Source organism: Brassica rapa, chromosome A04 (assembly GCF_000309985.2).
Source record: "Brassica rapa cultivar Chiifu-401-42 chromosome A04, CAAS_Brap_v3.01, whole genome shotgun sequence".
Lineage (NCBI taxonomy): Eukaryota > Viridiplantae > Streptophyta > Magnoliopsida > Brassicales > Brassicaceae > Brassica > Brassica rapa.
The window spans coordinates 18,427,422-18,451,514 of NC_024798.2; the positions used below are offsets into that span (position 1 = coordinate 18,427,422).

The window sequence follows — 24,093 nt, forward strand, 5'->3', positions numbered from 1 at the left end:
AATTGTTACCATATATTTGATTGAAGAAATAAGAATAAAAAATGTATATAACTCCACTTTTATTGATGTTCCACTTTCTAAAATGAATGACCAAATACCAAAAGCTTGATATATTGATACAAGATTTGCCATCACCAATATCATAAACATGTTATTTTAAGCTTTATATACAAACACATAGTTGATGAGTTGTAAAGCATTTGAAAACTAGCACGAACTAAAAGATGTTCATAATTACACTCTGAAATGGTAAAAGAGGGTTCAATGGGAATCTCTCATGCTCATGATCTCTAGAAATTCTCATGGTATTGTGAGAAATGAATCTTTTGAGTGGCACAATGACTCTGATATAACATATGCTACTTGATTTTCCACTTAAAATGTTCATCGTTGGGATTTGAAAGCATCTTCATGGTTGAGTCATATATAGAAAGTGGTCAAGTAGTATATGCATGCACAGCATAAACAACACGAGCTAAAAGGGTCTAAGACTTGCATTGCGTTATGTTTTTGAACAAACCAGCTCTGAGATCATAGATTGCTGTCAAATATTCCACTATTGAAATAAGAAAACATACATTATACAATGTTGAATATTTCAATGTAGGTGAAAGAAGCTGAATCCCACAAGGGATTAGTTTTAAGGACTTATAAAACTCACAAGATGTGTCAGAAGCATCTAACTCTTCATTGATTTGATCCCATACTTTCACATATGTGTACACAGAGGTGGTTCCCTAGTTGACTTGTGAGAGAGGCGACCGTGTTAGCTGTTGGGGTTTAGATTCCTTGGCCGCAAAGGATTCATAAGAGTTGTTTTCACGGAAAACTTCAACCAATGTCTCCACTGGCATTGCTCGTAGTGATTCAATGGTGTCTTTAGTTGGGACATCTGGCTCACTCTTAGACGGAGTTGTCCCTGTGGGCTCATACTCCTACAATTCACCAAAAGATAGCTTAGTGATAAGATTCTTCTTAAGAGTGAAGAGAGTAATGTTATTATCATTCTGTGAGGAAACAACTTACCATATATCTTTGTTGAAAAGTTTCTTGAGCTTTATCCTCAATGCATCTAGCTTGGCAACAATGATCATGTTGGAAACTCTCAAGTGATTTTTCATGCGTCTTGACGTTTTCCAAGATTTGTGATACAAACACTTTTTCACCCTCTGACATGCCTGAAAGACCACAAGGATGTCAATTTAGAATTGTCATAATAATGATCATCCCAAAAGAAAGAGAGAACTTACCATCAATTTGCTGGATGATCTCATCGCTGTTCTTGGCTACATCCTTCTCAGCAGCAGTCCTTGCAGACTCCACTTCACCGTCGTGCTGCTCGTTGTTATCACAAGCAGACTTAACAAGCGAAGAGACATCTGCGACTTGCTTGCTGTTCATCTCCTTTAGAGACTCATGAGTTAGCTTGCAGTGTTTGAAAGCTGATTCCGCATGACCAACACTAACGCATAGAAAGATGAAAAGGTTAAAAAAACAATACTGAAAGATTGTATAACTCAAAAGTAGTTTGCTAATGGTCTTACGATTGCTGAAGCAGTAACTCCATTTGACAATGTTTCGCAGCAGAGAAATCAGCACCCTCTCTGGCATCATTCTCAGCTTGCATGGAAAACGTCTCCCATTTTCTTTTTGCGTCTTTAGCCAGAGTGTTTACGGTAGAGACGTGTTCATCCAAGAAAGTTTTGTTGGACGAGACTGCATCTTTAAAGTTACTGAGTCTTGAATCCACCTGCCAGGTAAAAAAAGACAATACAGTCTTTATGCTTCATGAAATGGAAGACAATCAGAAACAAATGAAAGAATAAGCAACGAACCAACTCGTGTTGGCGACGAACGTGACATGAGACTAGGTTAGTTAGATCCGCTATAAGTTTCTCTGTATCAGATTTTGACTGAGCCTGCACACAACACATGCTAGTTATAGATAGACTCAAGCAAGACTTGAAGAGATGTAGTAGTATTATGACCTCGTAAGTCTTCTGAAAATCGATGATGCTATTTATTTGATTATCATTAGCCTCCGCTGCACGATTCTCAGCGTTTTTAGACTCCTGCATAAGCTTCTGGAAGAACGTACTTGTGTATTCAGACATCTCTTGTGTTTGCTCCATAGTTGTGTGGAACTTCTGCTTATTAGGAAAAAAACAATCCAGTTAAATAGCTTTTGTTAATCTCTAAGACAATGTTATATATCTCAGTGCACTGACCTGTCTCAGTTCCCTCGCAAAGAGAGCCATTTCTCGCTGGTGGGACGTAAGAGCATTCTGAAGTTCATCAAATAACGAGGACGTTGTCTCCTCTCCTGAAGCAAGAAACTGTAATCCACAAGAGAGTTACTATTGGAGCCCACCAAAAGAAAAGGAAAGAGATTGACAAAGGGGTTACCTCATCAATGGAAGATGCACTTGAAGTTGTTAACGCTGAAACTTCTTCAAGACAAGCATTTGAGTTTGCCTTGTGCAAGCGGACTACGTTCTGCACTGCCTCCAAGTGAGAACTGTATAAATCCCTTGACGCTCCAACCTTCTTTTTCATTTCAAGAATGGCCTAAACAAACAAATTTGCAAATAGTATCAACATTTAGTGCTGCCCTTAAAATATAATTTAGACAAGAAACAAAACAGGTGATACCTTGTTATGTGCCTCTAACCGAGATTGGGACAGTTTGTTAACACCATGAAGCTGAGCATTTTGCTGGGACAGACATGAAGCAACCATACTGAACAGATTGGATATTTGTTCAGAAAGTTCTGCTTGATAATTGTCTACCACTTTCCTGTTATCCGCACTGAGCTTATTCTCTCTTCCTGCACAGCACCAAATGACCTTGTATTAACAACTTTTATGACATTGCTAATGAAAAAGACAGCCAGAATTGTCAAAACACTTACCAATTTTTTGGTGTAATGACTCATTTTCTTTAGTAGCTTTCTCCAAGTTCGATTGTAAAACACAAGCTTGTTGAACCAGTACATTTTCTGGCAAAATGCATAAGCATGTTAGAGACAACTTTTCAAACATTTGATCAAGGTAATGAGTTAGAAATTACCAGATTTTTTCTGCTCTGAAATAATGAAATCTTTCTCCTTCATGGCGTATTGAGATTTCTTCAGTTCCTCGTCTGTGGAAGCAAGCATTTTGCTGGTTTGGCTCAAGCTTTTCTAGATAGCACATTGAAAGTCTCAGAGCATAGTTATAAAGCATTAAAGCCCATCAAAAGGAATTAATCAATACCTCGGTGCTATCAAGCCTGCTGGTCAAATCAGAGCACTCCCGCACTTGACCAGTGTACTTGTCTTGCAATTCCTCAAGTTTCTGGTCAGAAAAAAATATGTAAATAATAGACTTCGAATATGTTTTGATCTATTGAGTAAGAAGAAACCAACCTTTTGATAATTCTCTATCTGACCACCCATCTGTTCAATCTGTTCGGCCATTGCCTACAAAAGGAGAAAAAAAGGGATGCGTAAGGAGATGATGAGGTTACCATGTCCTATGCCAAATGAACATTGTGTTCCTTCAACCTAAGAGAAAATCTGAATTGTGCTCAGAAACTCAATACCTTTCTTTCACTCTCCTCTTGATAGTATCTCTCTTTTGGCATATAAACACCATTTTTCTCACGGGAAGCATAGACCTCTAAAAGAAACAAATAAAAAAGGTCAGAGCACAAGACTCTGTAACGAGTACATTTATCACCCCTGCAAATTCTATCCACGGATACACTGAGATTGCTCTTACCCGCCTTAAGTCGTTCTATTTCACCATAGAGGTCCTTTATCAAAGTAGACTTCATCATTTTCTGGTTAACCTGCCAAAAATAAATATACAAGAGTACGAACATGAGTTGTCGTTTTTGAATGGTTGGCCTAAATGGAAACAAGAAAAATAAAATAGAGGCTTGAAATCGATGAATGGATAAAAAAAGACAGTACCTCTGGTTTGTTCCTAATATGCTTTGCCCTGTGTGCATAATCTAGAGTACTCAAGGTTTCCTCGAGACAGTGAACAGCAGGTGAAACTGTTGCTATGATACATGTCTTCGTTCTCCCACCAAGTGAATCACGTAGTAACCGGGTGAGCTTACTATCCCTAAATTTCAGTGCAACACATAGTTATAGATATCAGCATAGCTTGGAACACTACTGCTACATAATCACTAACATAAAGAAGAAGAAAACACACAGAAAACGAGTTTAAACCTGTAAGGAATGTGTCCAAGATGTTCTACCAAAGCACTGATCACTCGCCCTAATGTAAGAAGACTTTTGTTTATTTCACCAGCTTCTCGAGCGCGTCCCTACACAGAGAAAAAAAAACTAGAAATTGAGAAGAAAGACGCTCCAACTCAGTTGAAGAGTGAGAGACTACTTACATCCCTAGCACCAGAACGTGATATATTTTCTGATCCTGCTAAATCAACCAAGTTCAGCTTCCCACACTTGATTAATTCTTCACCTTCCGGAGTAGCTTCTTTGATATGTATCGTTATCGAGAACAGAGAATGCGACCGACTGAAAATAAAGAACTGCCGTTACGTAAGAGAGACTATAACAACATCAAACTGCTAAAGAACACAAAACATCAAAAAACATTACCTAGATTGTTTATTCAAGAACGTTTCTGCAGTTCGCCGTTTAGAGGAACCTCTCTCGAGCAAAGTGAAGATTTCATTAGCACTCGTCACGATCTCCTCTTCCAATCCTCTAACGAGAACGCCACCTTTGCCGTCCTCCATCAGAGGCAACGGCTTCTTCTGTTTATCTTCAGAAGCAACTCTGGAGATATCTTCAGGAGCAAGCAGATCGGTGATCTCTTCGTTGTAGAGTTCCAGAAACGTGACTTTGACACTGTACTCAGCTTCCTGGCCTTCGAGCGTATCAAAGATTTGTTTGACAGCTCTAGGTATAACACCTGCTTCTGCTGGAAGACCTCCACTAGGCCCGCCCTGTGTAAACAGCTTACATCAGGAAAAAACCTTATAAAGCAAACACACTTGCAAGAAAACACAGACCTTAGACCTGCGACATTCTCCTTCCATTGTATATGTTTTCCCTGTACCAGTCTGTCCATAAGCAAATATTGTACAGTTAAAACCTTCAAGTACTTCGTTCACGATTGGAACAACGGCCTGGTCATACAATTCCTTCTGTTTGGCTGATGGTCCAAACACCTGTGTTCAACATAACAACACACCTTCAGCATGTAGATAATCACTAAATTCCGTCAATGATCACATGATTAATCACATTCTACTGAACAAATGATCATTACACCTATCTCTACACGGCAAAGTTCCAGCTTAAAATACACCACAATACACTTTCCTCCTGACACACAGTGTAAAATACAAGCAGACACTTTGATTGACTAACTCGTTGTGATGAGGGAAATGAAGTTACTAAGCAAATCCTAGATACACTCAAACAAACTCCACTGAGCTAAACACTTCTTTAGCTTTAACTAATCCCCCTTATTCTCACCATAATATGAAGGCAAACAGCATCAAGTATCTGACTTTAAGTTGTAAACAGCACCCTAAGCTAAGCCACTTTGTGTTACCTTATCAAAGGTGAAAACCCTATCAGTGTGCTTCCCAGCGATGTTCTGAGAAACAGCAACTTCCCTTTGCAGATCATTACAAGTAAGAACCTGAGGAGCGTTGCTCCTCAACTCATCATCACTAAACGGCCTGTCAACAAAAACAAAAAACAAGTGTGAATCCAAACCCAAAAAGCTTCAATTTTGAGCATAAATACAAAGTGGGATTAGACTCAAAATCGAACCCAGAACCCTAATTTGAGAAAAAGGTAACCTGCATCGGAGAAGAACTTGAACATTCACGCCTTTCTCCTTGTCGTGGCGGCTGGACATTTTGTAATCCAGAGAGTGTAATTTCGAAATCTGATGCTACTACACTCTGGAAAGATCGAAGCTTTCTGAGTTTCGAAGTTCTCTCTCTCTCTCTCTTCCTTTTATCGCCGGCGACGGGATCTTTTTAGAGAGAGAGCGGGGTGAAATGTGAGATTTGAATATTTTTGAAGAGACGCTTCTCTCTCTCTTTCGAAATTAAAATTAATATTTGTTTACTAATATGATTTTAGCCCATTTGACACACTTAGCCATTCGATAAAGAAGGCCATTACTTACCGATCAGCCCATTTAGGCCCAATGGTCAAGTTTCAACCTTCTTTTCGACAAAAAAAAAAATCATTAATTATACACCAATTATGAAAAACTTTACATGAGATATAGTAGTAGAGTTTTGTGATTTTGACAAAGTATGTGTGGCTATGGATTTTTATTTTAGTTGTTAACGTAGAATTTTTTTATTGCAATATAATGCATGTGACCTAAAGAAAACTCAAATCATATCATTTTAAAAACATTAAATTGGAAAAGAAAATATTTTAAAACACTCATGCCCAAAAAATTAACAGTTTAAACTATGAAAGTAATTTTATCAACATAATAATTTACTTGTTAAACATGGCAGATACTATTTACTTGCAGAAAAATGTGATGACATTATATTTTTTTGTTGGACTAACAATTATTTTTATTTAAAAATTGTTACTATTTTAATCATAAAATAAGCCAAAAACCAATTAAATTAAGAGAATTTGTACTCCCTACACACCAAATATCCCCTATTTGCACTCTATACTCTAAATCCCTCCAATTTTCTTCCCCCCATCATTACCATTTTCCCCCATTTGCATGGTATCTCACCCTTTTAAGTATATTGAGCTAATTTACTCTTAAATTAAATAATAATTATGAAATATAAATAAATATAAACTATTAAAATAAATTAAATACATTGGTGATGATGATGACGATTTAAAATGTGATGTAATACAAATTCTACGAGAGAAAATATCCACACCACGCAACTAAGGGGTTCGTCACTATAACCTGTATTCATGTATTACAATCACAAATTTCACAATCAGTCCTATAAATGATTATATCTGTTGACAAAAAAAAGTGTTATATCTGTTAAAATGATCATTTATATTGACAAAAACTGATTATTATTATTTTACCCAAAAAAAACTTGTTATTATTTGTTGACAAAAAATGATTGTATCTTTTCCTAGATAGGCAAGCAATACAAAATTTATTTATCAAAACGAAAAGAAAATGATCAAGAAGAATTAGTTAAAATTCAAAGAAGCTCCTCAACAAAATCTCCGAGATCGAAATTACCACTACAAGACTCGATGGCATTAACGACGTCTTGAAAAGCCGAGAGGCTACAAGGGACGACCAACATAACTTTCTGGTCGGAACAGTGAAACTCGTCACGTGACTTGTCGAGGAGCATCCTAAAAATAAGGTGATTCAAGTAGCTCATCGGCACCACCTGCCTCACGCGCTCTTCTCCTACATACACCGGAAACGTTCCCGTAGATGTCTTCGTCGGAGAAATGTCGTCCCCCTCACCGAGCAGAACATACTCGGAGCCGCGTTCTCTAGTTTTGATCCTCTTCACTTTCTTGGCTAAGTTCTTGAATGAAGCAATTCTTTTTCCCATCATTTTGTTTTACATAAGATGATATTTTCCCCTCTGGAAACTCGTAAGATATATGTATGAATTAAGATTGTGAAGATGAAGAAATTAGAATAACAAGATGGTTGGTGATTATATACCAAAGATTAGATGTATAACAATGTAATAAAATATAAACATTTACACCCAAAAAACAATATAATAAAATGAGAACTCTTGAGCTTTTGACTTCATTTTTTTTTTGTTTTCGAATTTATTTTTGGCTGAGCTGACTTGCTTATAATAGTGGGCTGCATATTTGGCGGAGAGAATTGTATATCTCATAGCAAATCTTGGTTACAGTGATATGTCTTTCGATTTTGTAAATGCATAACTATGGCACCACTTATTATTACTTTTATACTTCAGTACATTAGGCAAGGCCGTACCTGGAATATTAGGTCTTATTCAAAATTAGCATGAATCATATTTTTAATATTATAGTTTTATATATTTAAGGAAAATAGTTTTTATTTAAAAATCTAAAGATAACTAAACTAAAAATAAAATTACATGAAAGTGAGTAAACATCTTAATTTTTATTATTAATTTTATTTAATATATAGGGGTATTATATGTACTACACATATATATATATAACTGAAACTTTTAGAATTGTGGAACCCTGCAACCAAACAGAAACCCTGTTGAACCGTTTCATGAAAATGTAATCAGGACCGAGCTGAGCAATAGGTTGTCACGGAGGTTGTATTCGACTTTTCGTACATACGGTCGTGACATTTAATTTCATCTATAAAATGTCTTAATGTCATGTGCCTCTTTATTTTATTTTAATTTTATTCATCTGGTGTTATTATTATTAGATAGAATTGAAGATTACATCACTGAGAATACAAAAGTGGCTATTTTGATTCTTTGAACTGTTATCTAAATCGGCTAAATACCATAATCAAGCGTCCAAAAGAGGTAGACAAAACCCTAGAAGAAGGAAAACCAACTATCAGCTAAATACTCAGTTACGGATCATGGTTATCCTGCCTTTCCTCCCTCCTCATTAATGTTTTTGTGAATGTTTGTTCACGTTTGGTTATTCATCTTTGTTGCTTTTTAGTTCCTAATGTGTAACCTTCGTTGTTGATGCTAGTGAGCTTGTATCGCTTTCTCGTCAAGCTTTTTTGGTGGAATTTGTTTAAGAGGATATTCCGGTGATTATGTTCTTTAGCTCAGTCTCGTCTCCCATTTCTCTGGTTCACCCGTGGTTATATTTTGGTGGATCTGTTTCAGCCATTATTTAGATTATGGCTAAAGGTTCATGTCATTCGAACTATTTGTTTTAGCATGTGCCTCCTTTTTTTGTCATCTGTTGGATTAAGATTAATTATAAACGTTGCTTACACAAAGTCGCCAAAGGTTACTCCCATAGACTAACTTATACGAAGAAGGAAAAGATTAACTAAAAACCATAGAGAAAACAACATTCAATTCAAAAGAGATGAAGCAAATCAGCCCTGGAAGCAAGATTGATCGAGAAAGCGAAGCATGCCTCATATTATTGGAGTTGAAAGCTGATCTCTACGGAAAGTTCCACCACGGAACCACGACCAAGCAAGCACACTTAGCATGTGCCTCCTTATTTAACTAGATAACTGCTTGTATCACAAAAATAAACCAATAGTTATTAATGATTTTTATGATAACTTTATTATGATGTATAAGTCTCGTTTACTAGTTTATATCAGTTATTAAGTTGAACTGATTAAGTGATACCTTTTTTTAGTATAAGTTAAGTGATACTTAAGCTAACCATATAAGCTTAATGTAACATATTTTTACAGTTAAACTGGAGATTAATAACAAGCTTTCTTTTCATCGTCTTCAACCTCTTTTTTATATATATATTGTATATCAAGAGTTTCGATTTTATAGTTTGATTCGAGTGTTAATAGTCACATTGGCAGAGCTACGTTAGTGAAGAGAGGGCAGCTGCCCCCAACAAAATTTAATATTTATCAAAATTGTTAGTTAAATCACCGAAATTTCATTAGATCAGCTGATGTTTCCACGTTGAAATTTTTTTCTGTCCCCAAGAATAAATATTTCTGGCTCCGCCAATTAATAATAGTGGCCAAATATTTAACTTTCGAATAAGAAGTTGGTGATCATCCAATACCCTATCTGATATAAAGTTATAAACATAACTATACGACGAATATTAATTAATTTATTGAAAGAAACAAAAAGTATGGAATCAAATAAGCAATATATAGGTAACTGGATATAAACAATAATTTTACTATTTTACCAAAGAAAACTGTAATTTTTAGTGTCATGTTTAATTCTTACATGTGTTGTGCATCCAACCATGTAAATATAGAATTTGGTTGTAGCTAAGAAGGCATAAGTAATGTCGTACTGTGTTGTATAAGATTTATATTCCCTCGCGAATATTGTACGTAGAACAAAATTACAATTCCGAAAATAACTCTAGTTTAATAATTTATAAGAGAAAAATTGTCTTTTATGAACAAGATGGATTTTATCGAAACAACAAAAATATGAACAAAATTGGTAAAACAAACTATAAAGCTGTAGTGAAAACACAAAATTATTATTTTGAAACAAATAAAATTTTCAAAACTAATATCGATCCACCGAAGATAATAAGCTTGAAAACATCTCATGAATAAAAAGGAAATCATTCCAAAAAATGTTTATATCTGTTGACAAAAAAAGGATTGTATCTTTTCCTAGAAAGATTTAAACAACACAAAAAAAATTTACAATCAAAACAGAAAGAAATAATCAATAATAAGGTAGAAAATCGTTAAAATATCAAAGAAACTCCTCAACAAAATCGCCGAAATCGAAGTTTCCATTACAAGACTCGATGGCGTTGACGACATCTTGAAACGCTGAGAGGCTACAAGGGACGACCAACATAACCTTCTGGTCGGAACAGTGAAGCTCGTCACGTGACTTGTCAAGGAGCATCCTAAACAGAGGATGCTTCAAATAGCTCGTAGGCACCAGCTGCTTCACGCGCTCTTCTCCAACGTAGACAGCAAACGTCCCCGTAGACTTCTTCGTCGGAGAAGTGTCGCCCCCCTCACCGATCAGAACATACTCGGAGCTGCCTTCTCTCATTTTGAAGCTCTTCGCTTTCTTGGCTAAGTTCTTGAATGAAGCTATTCTTTTCCCCATCATTTTGTTTTACATACGATGATATTTTCCACCTCCGGAAACTCTCGTCTAAGATATGTAGAAGAATTAAGATTGTAAAGATGAAGACAATAGAAAAGAAGATGATTGGTGATTTTATACCAAAGATTAGATGCATATAAATAAATATAAAAACTGGCAAGTTTTTGACTTTTATACATTTTGATTTTGTTTTTCGATTTTTTTTTTCCAGTGTTGACTTGGAATAGCGTGGTGCATTCCTTGGCGGAGAGAGAATAGTGAATTTTAAATATTAAATAATTAAAAAGGAATATTACAAAAAAATTCGACCAAAAAAAAAATTAAATAATTATGATAATAAATATAATAAATCTCGTCCCAAATCATGGTTACAACTACATGATGTCTTTGGAGTCTATAAATGACTAGATATGGCACCAGTTATTATTCCTTTTAAACCTTTGTACATTACGCAATCGAGATAGGTTATCACGGAGGTTCTTATTCAACTATTCGTACATATGGTCCGTGACATTTAATTTAATCTATTAAACGTCATGTTTGATTCATGAATACATATATACATATAGATGGCCCTTTATTCAACGATATGATTGATTGTATCACTAAAATAAACCAATAATAACTATTAATGATTTTTTGATTACCCAAATAATTAAGCTTCAGATAAGGAGTTGGTGATCATCCAATGCCTTAAGTAACCGAAAAAATCATCAAATGCCTTATCTGATATTAACATAACAATAAGACGAATATTGATTAATTTAATGAAGCAAAACAAAAGGTATGGAATCGGATAAGCAATAAACTCTAGTATTTTTAATGTCATGTACATATGCATCTAACCATGTCAATATGTCATATAGTATTTGGTAGTAGGTGAAATGTCATAATTTAGTCAGTGTATAAGATTTACACTCCTATTTTAATGATTTATAATAATATGTAAGTCGGAATCATCTAATAACATACTGACATGTATGCATGAATTTGTTGATTAGCTTGAAAACATCTCATAAATAAATAGCAAATCATTCAAAATTTTGATTAAAGTGGTTAGTTTGAGTGGTTGTATCGAACGAAAATTATTTCGTGACTATCTAATCTATTAAAAACAGAATGTAGTTTTTTTTTGGTCTAGGTCAAAAGTATATTGTGTTTAAAAATAAGAATTATGATTTGTAGGCATCGAATATATATATAGAAAACAACGTGTTTAGAAATAAGAAATCATGGTTTTTGTGGATTGTAAATATTTAGCATTACGTTACTCAGTTGGATTAAGTTTATGTTAATTATTTGGATTTTGAATTTTTCAATGTAAAAAAAGGTTATTTGGAAAGCCTCTTATATATATAAAAAAAAGAGGTTATTTGTAATCTAATTTATATCAGTTCAATTTAGTTTTATTTGTTTTGTTAGAGATCGACTAATATTATAAAAAAAATTGTATACTTTAATAGATATTTATATACGTAATTTAAATATATATTTTTATTAAATTTAGTTTTTATTTGATGAATACAATTTGAATTTTCTCCTTAATTGAACATAAATTTTGATTCATATTATAAAATAATTAGTTGGAAAATTTTTGCGAAGTCATAAGTCATAACCAAGTACAACGGAGAAAAAAAATGATTATCAAGACGGCTTACACAGCGAGAGATGACGGCTTATAGTGTTTTTTTTTCTGTAAAAGACTTCTAGTGTTACCATTCGTATATTAATTATTAACCATTTTAATAATCGTTTTCCTAGATTTTTGTTTTGTTTCGTATATATTATTCATCCTTGTAAGTTGTAACTTGTAACCATCATGGTCAGCATGAAGAGAAAATAAAATTGGTTAAATTATTTTTTGGTCAAACGAACTGGTTAAAAAAAAAATTTATAACGTCTTTCGAACTGGTTAAATTTTATATCCAACTTTTACAACGTAATATTCCATCGTTATAAAACTTTTTGTTTTTAGTTTGTTAATGATTGGATCCAAACTGCCAACACCAACTTCCTAGGCTCCTAGCCTAGGTTGAGAGCATAAAGTGGGTACGTGAAAAAAGGAATTTTAGAGAGATCATTTAATTCGGCTATCTTATTATACACATCACATATATAAAGCATTTCTCTTAGAAGAGTACTGTCATATACTATAAACTGTTTTTGTATTGATATAGGCATAGCTTTATCGATGATGAAAATGTAAAGAAAACTAACACCATAATATCTACTTGTTTTTTTTCTCATCGTAACTCAAAATATTAAGCTTTCAAAGTTTCATTTGAATATCTACTTGCGTTTACAATTTCTGAAAAAATGGTTGATAGATATAGTAAAATTTTATATATTTTATGCTAAAATAAGCGCTAGTATTTACCGTGCAAACATAGAAAAGAAGAAACCGGAAAGACAAGGCTTTAACTGTGTACATATACAAAAATGCAGTTAGCCTCATACGATAACTATACCATTTCTCTTTTATTCGACTATGGGGGGTGGGGGGTGGGGATGTAGGAGGGACAACAAAGGTTGAAGGATCGTCTGAAGCAGGAAAGTGCTGAAAATTAAACAAGTGGAAGAATCACTGGACCATACTGGGCCAGGACCACCACACTTTTGACTTTGTCGAAGGTTTAGAGCTTCTCGAAACTCTTCTAATGGCCCCATTAAACTCAAGTGATGTACTTAAAGAAACCTATGGACTACGGTTTTTTCCTTTAAATGAATCGAGCTTTAGATTATATTCCAACACGTATTGGCTACTTGTATGACTTTGACTCCAATTTTCTCTGCTTCCAATATGTTTGGTTTACTTTATAAATCTTTTAGTCCCGCCTCTTTCTTTGAATATGCCTTAGCCTCTCAGCTAATTCTTATTTTTATGTTTTTGGTTTCATATATGACCAATTGGTCTTTGAGTAAAACTAGATCAGAAATTTCCTGATATAAATGAAGTTACAACAACTATTACCAGTCGGTCTTCAAATGTTAAATAACTAAATAACCACATATTCAATCGGATAATATATATATATAATGCACATTTTCCACTCGCTTAATATCAGCTGTTATTCGATTATCTAGACTATATAAATGGTGAAACAAATATAGAGTTTATTAGTATGGTAGAAGTGATGTATTCAACATTCTTTCATGAGTTCAAAAGATATTGAGACTATTATGGTAGAACATATGTGTATTCTCATTAATTGGCCTTTTCTTCGATATGCCAACATGGCAACATATAAAGAGTCGACGACATTCACAGTGTGGAATGTGTTCTATTACGGTGATGCATGCAAAATAACGTCATTTCATAAAACCGTCACACGTTTTCCCCTTTTTCTCTAATATTTTCATCGATTACGAATGAAATTATCTATAGTTGATTGGATTCCGAAAGCAAATGTGTACCACCACATCAATGCATATTTTACAGGCCCGGCCCAGCAATAAAATTAAAATAAATTAGTTGATTGAAAAGTCACGAACGCTACTGTTTCTAGGTAGCTAATTCTGTTCATACAAAAGGAAAACTAATCCTCAAAGTTTGACCAATATTTCGGAGAATATGGGAAGAAAAACTAATTAAAGCTAACACGAGGATGGGAAACTATAAAAATATTGAAAACAGTTAGTATTTTTCTTTATATAAAAGTTCCACAAAGCCAATCAGATTAGTCTGTATTTTTGGATTTGCTTTGCATAATTGTACTATAATTTATCTCTTTATCAAATGATGCGATATAAAAAGAATATTAACACGTTATTTCGTTGAGGGGTATTTCGTTATACTAACAATGATGTTGAAGGTGTTCAAAAAAAAAAAAAAAAAAAAAAAAAAAAAAAAACAATGATGTTGAAGATCAATAAAGTCAATAAAGTTAAAGAGATAAGCTGATCATCTAGGAATCTATCGCACTAAACGATACAATTTTCAACGTAAAATTATTATTTTGTCTTAAACTAGATTATAATTCAGAGGAAGAAATGTCAAAGTAAGTCGAAGTGTATACAGTAGGACCCCTGAAGCGTGATATGTTGCATCAACTCAATTTTATGTATTAGCATTATTCTAAGTTGCATGTATTTTATCGAAGCCGAAAATACAGGATTCTCTTGGACACATAAAACAAATAGATACGTTGTATCTAGAAGATATACAAGTCGGTGTCCACTGTTTTCAAATCGTAAGATTAGCTAGTATCTTATAAATATCTTCATCCAGCCGGGAAAGTTTTATTTACAGTGAAAAGGGTTCACATATGATCAACATAGTGTAGGTCAATTGGTTAGGTTAGGAGTAATATTTATTGCATCTGAAAGTAAGGAATTGGTATAGAAGCTTCCAAATGATTTGGCGCCGTCTCAATTAATCTTGATGGAGGAAAATCAAGAAGGATTATCATATCATGAGTCATGAGCTTACTGGATCCAACCCCTCGTAAAGGACGAATCTTTATCATGCTGGATTATGCATATATTACACACATCTTTAAGCCAAAACTAATCATCAGATTATCTCATTAATTAATGAGAATATACATATGAAGGAGAAAAAATCTTATTAAAAACGTACAGCCGTGAATTATATATCCATTTAAAAACTTAACACTGACACTAATTTGACGCTGCTGTTAGATCGGTGTTAAAGAAATTATTCAATCAAAAACATTTAGAATATGCTCCATCTGTTTTATATCAAGCATCATTCTAACATTTTGTTTCTGTTACGTAAAAATATCACTTTAGAATTTTAATACAAATTTTATTTACTTTCAGCTTAAATTAATTATAAAATGCATTTATCTTAGAAATGATTTTATTTATCTTAAATATTATTGTAAAACATATATACCTAATAGAAAATTAATTATATTTCATTCACATTTTTATGTTTGAAAAATATCAAAATAATACTTATTTAGAAACTGAGGAAGTATACAATTATTTTTTCAATTAATGAATCTCCAGGTGTAATGGAATCTCTTAACTAAGACCATCATTAACCGTGAACTTTAGTGGGTTTCTTAGGGGAAAAAGTGATTAAAATTAAATCAGAAAAAAAGAAAATAGATATTACCGATCCTTAATTTGGGTGTTTGGTGATCGATTATTAATGGGGTTTTATACCCACGTGTCAGCGTCCTAGATGAAGGTTTTTTTTTCTTTCTTTTCTTCTCTCACTTCCTCGCTCTGTCTTCTCTTGTTCTCCGTTGGAAGGGAAATGGCAAAACCCATCGAAACCACCACCGCTCCTCCACACAGATCACCACCGATCGATCCTACACCGATCAAAACCACCACCGATCCTCCAAACCGCCACCGATCTTCCACCGATCCTTCTTCCATGACTATCTCCAGAGGTGGAACCCTCCCCTTATGCTTTGATCGAATCTGTTTGTTATGGTTTGTATAATCTGTTGTGAGTGAGATTCAGAAAGTTTTAATTTTTGTGTCTTTTTGTGGATCTTTTGTGGTTGAGATTCAGTATATAACAAGTAAACAGATCGAATTTGTTTGCTCGTTGAAAGCTGGTACTTATTTAATCATCTCTGGTTGAAAGCTTTGATCTTTTTGTGGCTCTGTTTACTTATTTCTTCTCTTCTTCTTCATGATATAGTTTCTGAAATTTGATTTGATGCTTTAAACAGGTTCAAGCGGAACGTGGTGTCTAGGGCGGCTGAGCTGAAGCAAGTGAAAGGCTGTTTAGTTTCTCAAGAACAATTCTTTATTAACAAAAGCCTTTCTAGAAAAGTAAGCCCCTTTTGTTTATTCTCTGATTGTCTTTTCCTTTGGATTATGTCTTTGTTATATGATTTGTTCTCTTTGGTTTATTTGTTTTTTTCTTTGGATTATGTCTTTGTGGAGTCAACTATTATTTTTGTTTTTGGTTTCTTAGGGTAAAGGCTTCATCTTTGGTTTTAATGTTTCAATGTGGCATGTTAAGTTTGTATGTTTCAATGTTCATGTTTTATGTTCAAGGTCGTGTGATCGTTTGTTGTATGTTTCATGTTGTTGTTCTGTTTTGGTAATGAAATGCTGTTTTTGTTTCATGTTCTTCTTCTGTAACGACAAGCTGTTTCTGTTTCATGTTATTGTGTTGTGTTACCATTGTGAAGATATACCAAAGATTATTTTCATTGTTGTTCTTGTGTTGTGTTGGTTTTGGTTTCAGAGTGGAGAATTGGGAGCACTGGGCGTGATGATCACGGAGCATCTGTGTGTTGTGTTGTCTTGTGCTGTATTCTTGTGGTGAAGTCATAAATCATTACTTGTCACATGTTTTATATTCTTGTAGAAGTGGTCTTGTGATCTAGTTTTATTGTGTCACGGAAGTGGAACAACGCTTGATTCATTGCAATGTTGATTTTAACAAGTTATTTTTTTGCTTTTTTAAGAACCCTTAATTAAGAAACTACCATTGAAATACAAAATCTAATAGTTTCTTAACTAGAGTTTTTAAATACAATTAATTATATAAATAATCATTAAGAAACTCAAATGGGGTTATAGGGTTAATCATGCTCTTAACATCATAAATCTGTAAAAGAAGATATATACAGTATAATATTTTCTATTCTGTACATGCAAAAATATGTTATATTAGATTTAAATATTAACCGAAACACAATAATTGTCAGTGTATTCTTCTAGCTAAAATCTAAAGAACCATTCGTTCCATGGTGATATTAAAAAGATTTTATATCTAGTCATCTAAATTCAATTGATAACTGACAATTACTATAGTAAATCAGATTTATCTAAATTCAATTGATAACTGACAATTACTATAGTAAATCAGATTTACCATTAGTTTATAGCTACTCAATCATGTTAATGATTATTGTATTTGTATCTATCCGTCGGCGCTCCGTCCCCAGGTTTCTCGAGCTAATAACAAGACAAAAAAAAATAATCTGAACAAGAGCCTTCTGTGTTTCTTCATTTCATATTATAAAAAGAAACACCAACTCTCATCTCTTGTCTCTTCACCTCTTATCTCTCTCTCTCTAGCTAGTCTCCACAAGCTCTATGCCTCAAGTCGATCATGAAGCCTTCGCCGATGACCCGAAAACTCGACCTTACAACTCCGCCGCGAGTCCGGCTGATTTTCCGCCGGAATCTTATTTCTTGTCCAAAGATGCTCAGCTCGAGTGGCTCACCGACAACGCCTTCTTCGACCGTAGAGAATCGCATAGAGGAAACTCAGTGAATAATATCAACTCGAACCCTAGCTCTCAACGGTACTCCAAAGCGTCCATCATCGGTTTGCCGAAGCCGCAGAACACGTGCTTAAACGAGGCCAAGCAGCGGAGAAACGTCGGCAAAACCGATAAAAACAAGAACCGTACGGGGTTCTTGAAACGGGTCGGGTCACGAACGAAGACGGATCTTTCGCTTCTTCGCGAGCCTTCTTCTCCTAATGTCTCGTGCATGGGTAGAGTGAGATCCAAAAGAGAACGTAGCCGCCGTATGCAACGTCAAAAATCGGTTCGACCGGAGAAGCCAAACCGGGTCAAGAAACCCGGGTTTATGGCGAGTTTCAGAGCTATCTTTCGTATAGGAGGCGGCTGCAAACACGCGCCATCCCGTGGGACGCACACACCGCCGAGTAGGGCACGTGGTGACATCAGGAGCCGGCTTCCACCGGAAAATGTTGAACCGGGAGCTTCCGGTTTGGGTGGGATGACCCGGTTCGCTTCCGGAAGAAGAGGGGATTTGTTAGGTGGGGTTGTTGACGTGTCGTGACAAGTGTAATGTTAGTGATTGGTTGGTTTTGGTGGGACCTGTTTTAACTGTTGTTGTGTTTGAAATATCGTTGGCGCTGACGCGGCAAAGTGGTTTAACGTTCTTCAGGAACACACGGCAACGCGATGGCGGTGATTCTTATCCACCAACCACACCTTGTACTGTTTATGTAGATTTTTTCACATTATAATCATTGATATTTCTTTTTTTTTATTATTGTAAATTGTTATAGAAATACATTTGTATTTATTAATCAGTCAAAGCATACTTCTACCACCACTAGACTAATGGTAATTTCAGTTATATTATTAGAACGAAGGAAGTCAAATTAGCAATCAAGCAGTTCATGGAAAATATTCGAACATCTTGTGAAGTTTTCGACTCTTTCACAAAGATTAATTTGAAAAGAAAATCTGCAACTTAATCTTTGTGAAAGAGTCAAAACCTTCACAAGATGTTGAATATTTCACAAGTTGTAGAAAGATTAATTAAGTTGTAGATTTTCTTTTTCTCTCTTTTCAAAAAAAAAAGAAAAAAGATTTTATTTTCTAGTTCCAATCATTGATGTACATTATTTTCTTGAGAAATAATTCAAATATTTAGTTGATTAACTATTGTGATTGACCACTAGACTAATATTATCCCTATGTTTGAATGGTTTATTTTTTATTTTCCAATAATGATATTAATACCATTTTCCTTTCTCACACATATTAAATATAAATGTAATTATTTTATTCAAATATTTTTCTGTAAAAACAAAATTAGATTAATTAAAGTATAAAATCTGAATTTTTTAAATACAAGAAAAAAAAATCTAAAACGTCAAAATAAAAACCAGTAATTTTTGAGGAATGTTCTTTGTTTGTGATGCCAAAGCGACAAAGTCTTTGTAAGGTAAATTTCCACCAAAAGTGTCCAAGGCACTTCCAACTGTTACATCATCCATCATCGTCACGCCTCCCCCATAAGTTTACTGGAATTTTTTTTTTTTTTTGAGAATTTTTTTACTGGAATATGTTGGGTCATCTAATTCTATGTCTCCATTTTGAAGCATAGCAAATACATTCAAATTGAATTCTGGTTTTACAAACATCAAAAGCAAAGCATCATCAATTTGCCCAAGCGAGTAGAGTACAGTTGATTTTTGAAAACGGGTGTGTTGCTCACCGGTGAGTAGTTGACATGTTTCATCTTCAAGTAGAGCACTGTTTTGTTTTGTAGTAGTATTGTCTCTGTACATTTTTCCCATTTCAATCATATAAGTGTATTCTTTTTTTTTTGAAACACATTATCATTTAAGTATATTCTTTTTCTTGTTTTCGTTGTAAATTGTTAACGAAGTCCGGTTTAGCTTACCAAATGAGACTTCTGTTTCTTCTCGTCACTTGTATCTATATATAAGCTTAGACCCAATCAATCTATCAAAACACATCTGATGTTGACGAATATGAGATATGATTGAAACCAAGTTAGGTTATTTTTTGTTATAACATTTTTTTTAATCTTCTTTCAATATTTAGATTGATGCAAGCAGATTTGTTTATATGCTTCACAAAAAAGAGCCACAGAGAGATAATTAAACAAGACAATGAAAGTTGTGTTTCTACATCTCATTCCATATAGCTGATGTACATAGGGAATGGAGTAAAAGCAGAAACCACATATTCATAAGTAAAAATCGACGTAAAGATCCATAATGAGCTGAAAAGGTTGATAAGTGTAAAAACAACAGATATAAACTACATCGTTGCATTAAACCAATAACATCCACCATGAATATTTAAAATAAAAGCAATCCGACACTAAAGAAGCTGGTCAAGACTCAGGACTGCAAATAGCTCTCACCCCCAGCAAAATCCACATTCACCAAACCATGAATCTGCAAAGCGAAAGACAAAGATAAGCTGTTAAAGCATTTTGCTATGACATTAGCTTAGATTAAAAAGACCATATCTGAACCATAAAGAGCCTCTCCTTTGCTCTCCCTAGCAGCATTCATACACCAATCTCGAGATTTCCTCCATACTCGGTAGAAACCCACAAAACATGAGTTATGTTGTGGCTTTTGGGGAGTGGTACTCAAAATATTAACTCATATTTTGAAGGCTTTTACCGAGTATGTAATCAATCATATTTTGTATGGAAGAGAAGAAAGGAAACCTTTGAAAAAGAGAGAGAAGCTAAGTTTAAAACGAGATCATAGAATGGACAAACCAAGAGGAAAGATTTGTGATGGCTCTCTCACTGTTGATTGGGACATTTATTCTGTTGTTGTCAAAGAGATAAGATGATATGTGTGGTAGAGAAAGAAGGAAACAAGATACGAGGAGAGTGTGTGTTACATTGGTAATACTCAAACTCATCACAAGGTCCCACCTTAAGTGTGTTAGGTGATATACAACCACCACTGATAATACGGATTTGCAGCTCATCGTTAAGAGATTTTTTTTGTCTTTATTTTAAAGTCATAGAGACATCACATAACCAATCATCATAACATCACATCTCTAAAACAAAAAACCTATTCAAGTCACAGCACAGCAGCTAGGCGTTCTACACACCCACCCACACAAATCTTGATCATACATCAAAACATCTTGCTGTATCGCAAAGACACAATGTTGCTCTGCAACGTGCAGGATAGTGATCATATATCTCAGACTTATTAGACTCTGGGATAACGAGAGCTGCCTTTCTTCTTCAAGAACTCTGGAATCTCCACCGAACCACCTTCTCTAAAGGAGGAAGAAGGTCTTCTTGTAGCTCCAGTTGAGGCTGTATCTGCTTGTGCCATCTGAGCCGCCCTTCCTTCTCCTTCCTCTTGTCGCTTAAAACCCGTTGCTATGAGAGTTATGCTCACCTTATACCAAAAAACAATCAATTTCTACATCTCAAGAGACCATATAAGTTAGTTAAAGACAAATCAAAAAGGACATACTTGACCGGTGAGGGATGGATCCACAACAGCTCCGAATATAAGATTAGCAGTTGGATCAACAAGATCATATATAACCTCCGCAGCTGCATTCACCTACAAAGGACACACCATAGTCTATGAGATACATGTAGAGACCAAATGAGATAAAGAAACACATATGAGGGAGAGAAAGACCTCGAACAAAGTCAAGTCGGTTCCACCAGTGATGTTCCAAACGATCCCAGTGGCTCTCTCAATGCCAATATCTAGCAAAGGTGACTGGATTGCGTTCAGTGCAGCATCTCTTGCCCTACTCTTCCCTGCTTGATTACCATTTACATTAGCACACAAGACTATATAGTGGTTATGATAAAACTATGCAGACCAAAGCTTTACCTGTTGCAGTTCCTATCCCCATCAGTGAAGAACCTGCATTCGCCATTATAGCTCTCACATCAGCAAAATCCACATTCACCAAACCAGGAATCTGAAAAAAAACAACCAAAAACAAACTATTAAATCATTCTCCTTACTCACACATAAAACAATCACATTAAAAAAAGCTATTACCGTGATGATATCAGAGATCCCACGAACTCCCTGACGAAGTATATCATCAGCCAGATTAAAAGCCTCCGTCACAGGAGTAGACTGAGACACAGCCGTAAGCAGCTTATCATTAGGAATAACAATGAGAGTGTCAACATTGTCTCTCAGCGAAGCAAGCCCTTCTTGAGCCTGCACCGCTCTTCTTCTCCCCTCAAACGAGAACGGCGTCGTGGCGATACCAACAGTCAGTATCCCCATGGCCTTAGCGATTCCAGCTATCACAGGAGCTGCTCCAGTACCAGTCCCACCTCCCATTCCAGCTGTGACAAAGACCATGTCCGAACCATAAAGAGCCTCTTCAATAGCTTCTTTACTCTCCTTAGCAGCGTTCATACCAATCTCCGGGTTCCCACCAGCGCCTAAACCTCTAGTCAGCTCCTTACCAATCTGCAACCTGTTCTCAGACAGAACAGGAGACATCCTCATTGCCTGAATATCAGTGTTCACAATCCAGAACTCTACTCCCATCATCTCGCTCTCTATCATACGGTTCACAGCGTTTGATCCACCGCCTCCCACGCCAATAACTTTAATCCTCGCCTCATTATAGCCACTAGGAGCAGAGGGCTCGTCGAAGTCCTCGGTGAGAGGAACCATAGAGCTAGCTTCCTTCCTGGGGTTGGAGACTGTGTTGGCTCCTCCTCCTCCTCCTCCTCCTCCTCCTTCGCCTCTGAGCAATGAGATCTCAGGGTGGAGGTTTAAGAAAGGGTCTTGGCTATGGGAATGCCTTGGAGAAGATTCGGGTCTCTGAGCAGCAGCAACAAAGAATCCGTTTTTCTTAGTCTCAGTCATCTTTAAGGAGTGTGCTCTGCCTAAAGGTGAGACATTCTTTCTAAGGACAGTGAGGAGACGAGTGTCGGAAGGAGTAAAACACGGTGAAACATAACTAGCCATCTTGTTTCCTTCTTACCTAACAAGAGACCTGTTAATTGAAAGAGTAAAAACAGTGAAACTGAGGGTTCTCAATTAAGCTGCAGCAATCAAAGAAGAATGACTACTATACACTACTCATCATTTCTTCGAGTAAAAGTATATAAAGGATGAAACTTTAGCTCTGAAAATCGAAATTGAAAGCGGGGGAGTTAGGGATTAGGAGAAATTCGAGATGGGTATTGAGGAATTTGCAGCATTACATGAAGAAACAAGTTGAGATACAATAAAGTTTTGATTTTTGGCTCGAAACTCAAATTGAAAAGCGATTGGTAAGCGGGTAAACGAAATGAGAAGAGTAAGGGAGAGAGAGAGACCTGAGAGGAACAGAAGAGTGTGGAGAATCGAAGGAGGAGAAGGAGCTTGAGGAATAGAAAACCCCGAGGACGGAGGGTTTTGGTGTTTTCTGCCTAAATATCTCCTCCTTTCACCAAAAAAATAAACCTCAATAAAAATTGAAAATGCTTTTCTTTTCTTATAATATCACGTTCAGAGTAAATTATGATGGGTTACAAAAATAGTATATTTAAAATTTATGTGTTTAGTAATACAATAATGTTGTTCCTTTTCTACTACTTAGTATGAATATAATTTTTCTTATCAAATGTTTGATTGTTTTTTATATTTTATGTGTATTATATGGTTTAAAATATATATTGATGATTTAGGCTTTTACATCTCAATTTTCATGCCATAGTAAAGGATGTTGTCAATTGAATTTTGTTTTTTTTTTTAAATTAACAATTAGAAATCAAGAATGAAAGGCTTAGATATATGTATGAACATAGTTGTACTCCTTGACCACAAAAGGTCTCATAGAGCTGGGATTATATGTTATCATCATCGCCGGTCAATTGAATTTTGTCTTTACCATGCAACATTATAATATGAAAGATTGTTATAACTTTCTTTTATATATTATCCATACTAAAATTATAGATATTTCTTAGTGCATTCATAGTGACCAATCATAATTTAAACCAGTTTTCGACTTTGAAGAGAAAATTCTCAATTTTAAGAAGATAATATATGTTAACTCATTCTGTACCATACTATCATTGATTTTTGGACCAAGAGTAGTGCTGTAGTGGTGGTCATAGTTTCAATACTCACCGAAATAAGATACAAACTGAAACAGATACTT

General features: G+C 35.0%; 5 protein-coding genes and 2 non-coding genes across 7 annotated transcripts; 1 reads left to right on the forward strand and 6 right to left on the reverse strand.

Moving 5' to 3' along the window:
* Window positions 1-442: 442 nt before the first annotated feature.
* Window positions 443-6,080, reverse strand: LOC103865522 (kinesin-like protein KIN-5C). Its single transcript, XM_009143318.3, has 22 exons — window positions 5,837-6,080; window positions 5,584-5,713; window positions 5,036-5,194; window positions 4,620-4,969; window positions 4,397-4,535; window positions 4,224-4,321; window positions 3,957-4,113; window positions 3,763-3,832; window positions 3,584-3,660; window positions 3,408-3,461; window positions 3,256-3,336; window positions 3,071-3,182; window positions 2,913-2,999; window positions 2,653-2,828; window positions 2,407-2,568; window positions 2,229-2,336; window positions 1,989-2,147; window positions 1,836-1,919; window positions 1,545-1,750; window positions 1,251-1,462; window positions 1,027-1,178; window positions 443-935 (listed from the first exon to the last, which is right to left on the reverse strand). Exons 1-22 carry the CDS (start codon window positions 5,893-5,895, stop codon window positions 738-740), a joined length of 3,030 nt encoding a protein of 1,009 aa, XP_009141566.1. The 5' UTR covers window positions 5,896-6,080; the 3' UTR covers window positions 443-737.
* Window positions 6,081-6,087: 7 nt separating this feature from the next.
* On the reverse strand, window positions 6,088-9,480 carry LOC103865523 (auxin-responsive protein SAUR15-like). Its single transcript, XM_033289239.1, has one exon. It carries the CDS (start codon window positions 7,562-7,564, stop codon window positions 7,193-7,195), a length of 372 nt encoding a protein of 123 aa, XP_033145130.1. The 5' UTR covers window positions 7,565-9,480; the 3' UTR covers window positions 6,088-7,192.
* Window positions 9,481-10,217: 737 nt separating this feature from the next.
* Window positions 10,218-10,997, reverse strand: LOC103865524 (auxin-responsive protein SAUR22-like). The gene has a single exon (XM_009143320.3). It carries the CDS (start codon window positions 10,739-10,741, stop codon window positions 10,370-10,372), a length of 372 nt encoding a protein of 123 aa, XP_009141568.1. The 5' UTR covers window positions 10,742-10,997; the 3' UTR covers window positions 10,218-10,369.
* A 6,580-nt stretch (window positions 10,998-17,577) lies between these two features.
* On the forward strand, window positions 17,578-20,263 carry LOC103865526. The gene has a single exon (XM_009143321.3). It carries the CDS (start codon window positions 17,774-17,776, stop codon window positions 18,488-18,490), a length of 717 nt encoding a protein of 238 aa, XP_009141569.1. The 5' UTR covers window positions 17,578-17,773; the 3' UTR covers window positions 18,491-20,263.
* A 251-nt stretch (window positions 20,264-20,514) lies between these two features.
* MIR5711 (microRNA MIR5711) lies at window positions 20,515-20,622 on the reverse strand. The gene has a single exon (NR_120818.1). It is a non-coding gene; the product is annotated as a microRNA MIR5711 (primary transcript).
* Window positions 20,623-20,921: 299 nt separating this feature from the next.
* On the reverse strand, window positions 20,922-23,423 carry LOC103865528 (cell division protein FtsZ homolog 2-1, chloroplastic). Its single transcript, XM_009143322.3, has 6 exons — window positions 23,267-23,423; window positions 21,981-22,941; window positions 21,807-21,897; window positions 21,606-21,730; window positions 21,432-21,524; window positions 20,922-21,353 (listed from the first exon to the last, which is right to left on the reverse strand). The coding sequence occupies exons 2-6, from the start codon at window positions 22,911-22,913 to the stop codon at window positions 21,159-21,161; spliced, it is 1,437 nt and encodes a 478-aa protein (XP_009141570.2). The 5' UTR covers window positions 22,914-22,941; window positions 23,267-23,423; the 3' UTR covers window positions 20,922-21,158.
* A 285-nt stretch (window positions 23,424-23,708) lies between these two features.
* On the reverse strand, window positions 23,709-23,801 carry LOC117133810. Its single transcript, XR_004457854.1, has one exon. It is a non-coding gene; the product is annotated as a small nucleolar RNA snoR69Y (small nucleolar RNA).
* Between the last annotated feature and the right edge of the window lie 292 nt (window positions 23,802-24,093).

What these genes read in the sequence shown, in the direction of transcription:
- LOC103865522 (XM_009143318.3), bottom strand. Translation starts at nt 5,895, where the DNA reads ATGTCCAGCCGCCACGACAAGGAGAAAGGCGTGAATGTTCAAGTTCTT. An exon ending in TTCTTGAATAAACAATCTAG is followed by an intron (nt 4,536 to 4,619) that starts GTAATGTTTTTT and finishes CTTTATTTTCAG; the next exon opens with TCGGTCGCATTCTCTGTTCT. An exon ending in AATAGAACGACTTAAGGCGG is followed by an intron (nt 3,661 to 3,762) that starts GTAAGAGCAATC and finishes TGTTTCTTTTAG; the next exon opens with AGGTCTATGCTTCCCGTGAG.
- LOC103865523 (XM_033289239.1), bottom strand. Translation starts at nt 7,564, where the DNA reads ATGATGGGAAAAAGAATTGCTTCATTCAAGAACTTAGCCAAGAAAGTG.
- LOC103865524 (XM_009143320.3), bottom strand. Translation starts at nt 10,741, where the DNA reads ATGATGGGGAAAAGAATAGCTTCATTCAAGAACTTAGCCAAGAAAGCG.
- LOC103865526 (XM_009143321.3), top strand. Translation starts at nt 17,774, where the DNA reads ATGCCTCAAGTCGATCATGAAGCCTTCGCCGATGACCCGAAAACTCGA.
- LOC103865528 (XM_009143322.3), bottom strand. Translation starts at nt 22,913, where the DNA reads ATGGCTAGTTATGTTTCACCGTGTTTTACTCCTTCCGACACTCGTCTC. An exon ending in GGGGATAGGAACTGCAACAG is followed by an intron (nt 21,731 to 21,806) that starts GTAAAGCTTTGG and finishes GTAATCAAGCAG; the next exon opens with GGAAGAGTAGGGCAAGAGAT. An exon ending in ATCCATCCCTCACCGGTCAA is followed by an intron (nt 21,354 to 21,431) that starts GTATGTCCTTTT and finishes TTTTGGTATAAG; the next exon opens with GTGAGCATAACTCTCATAGC.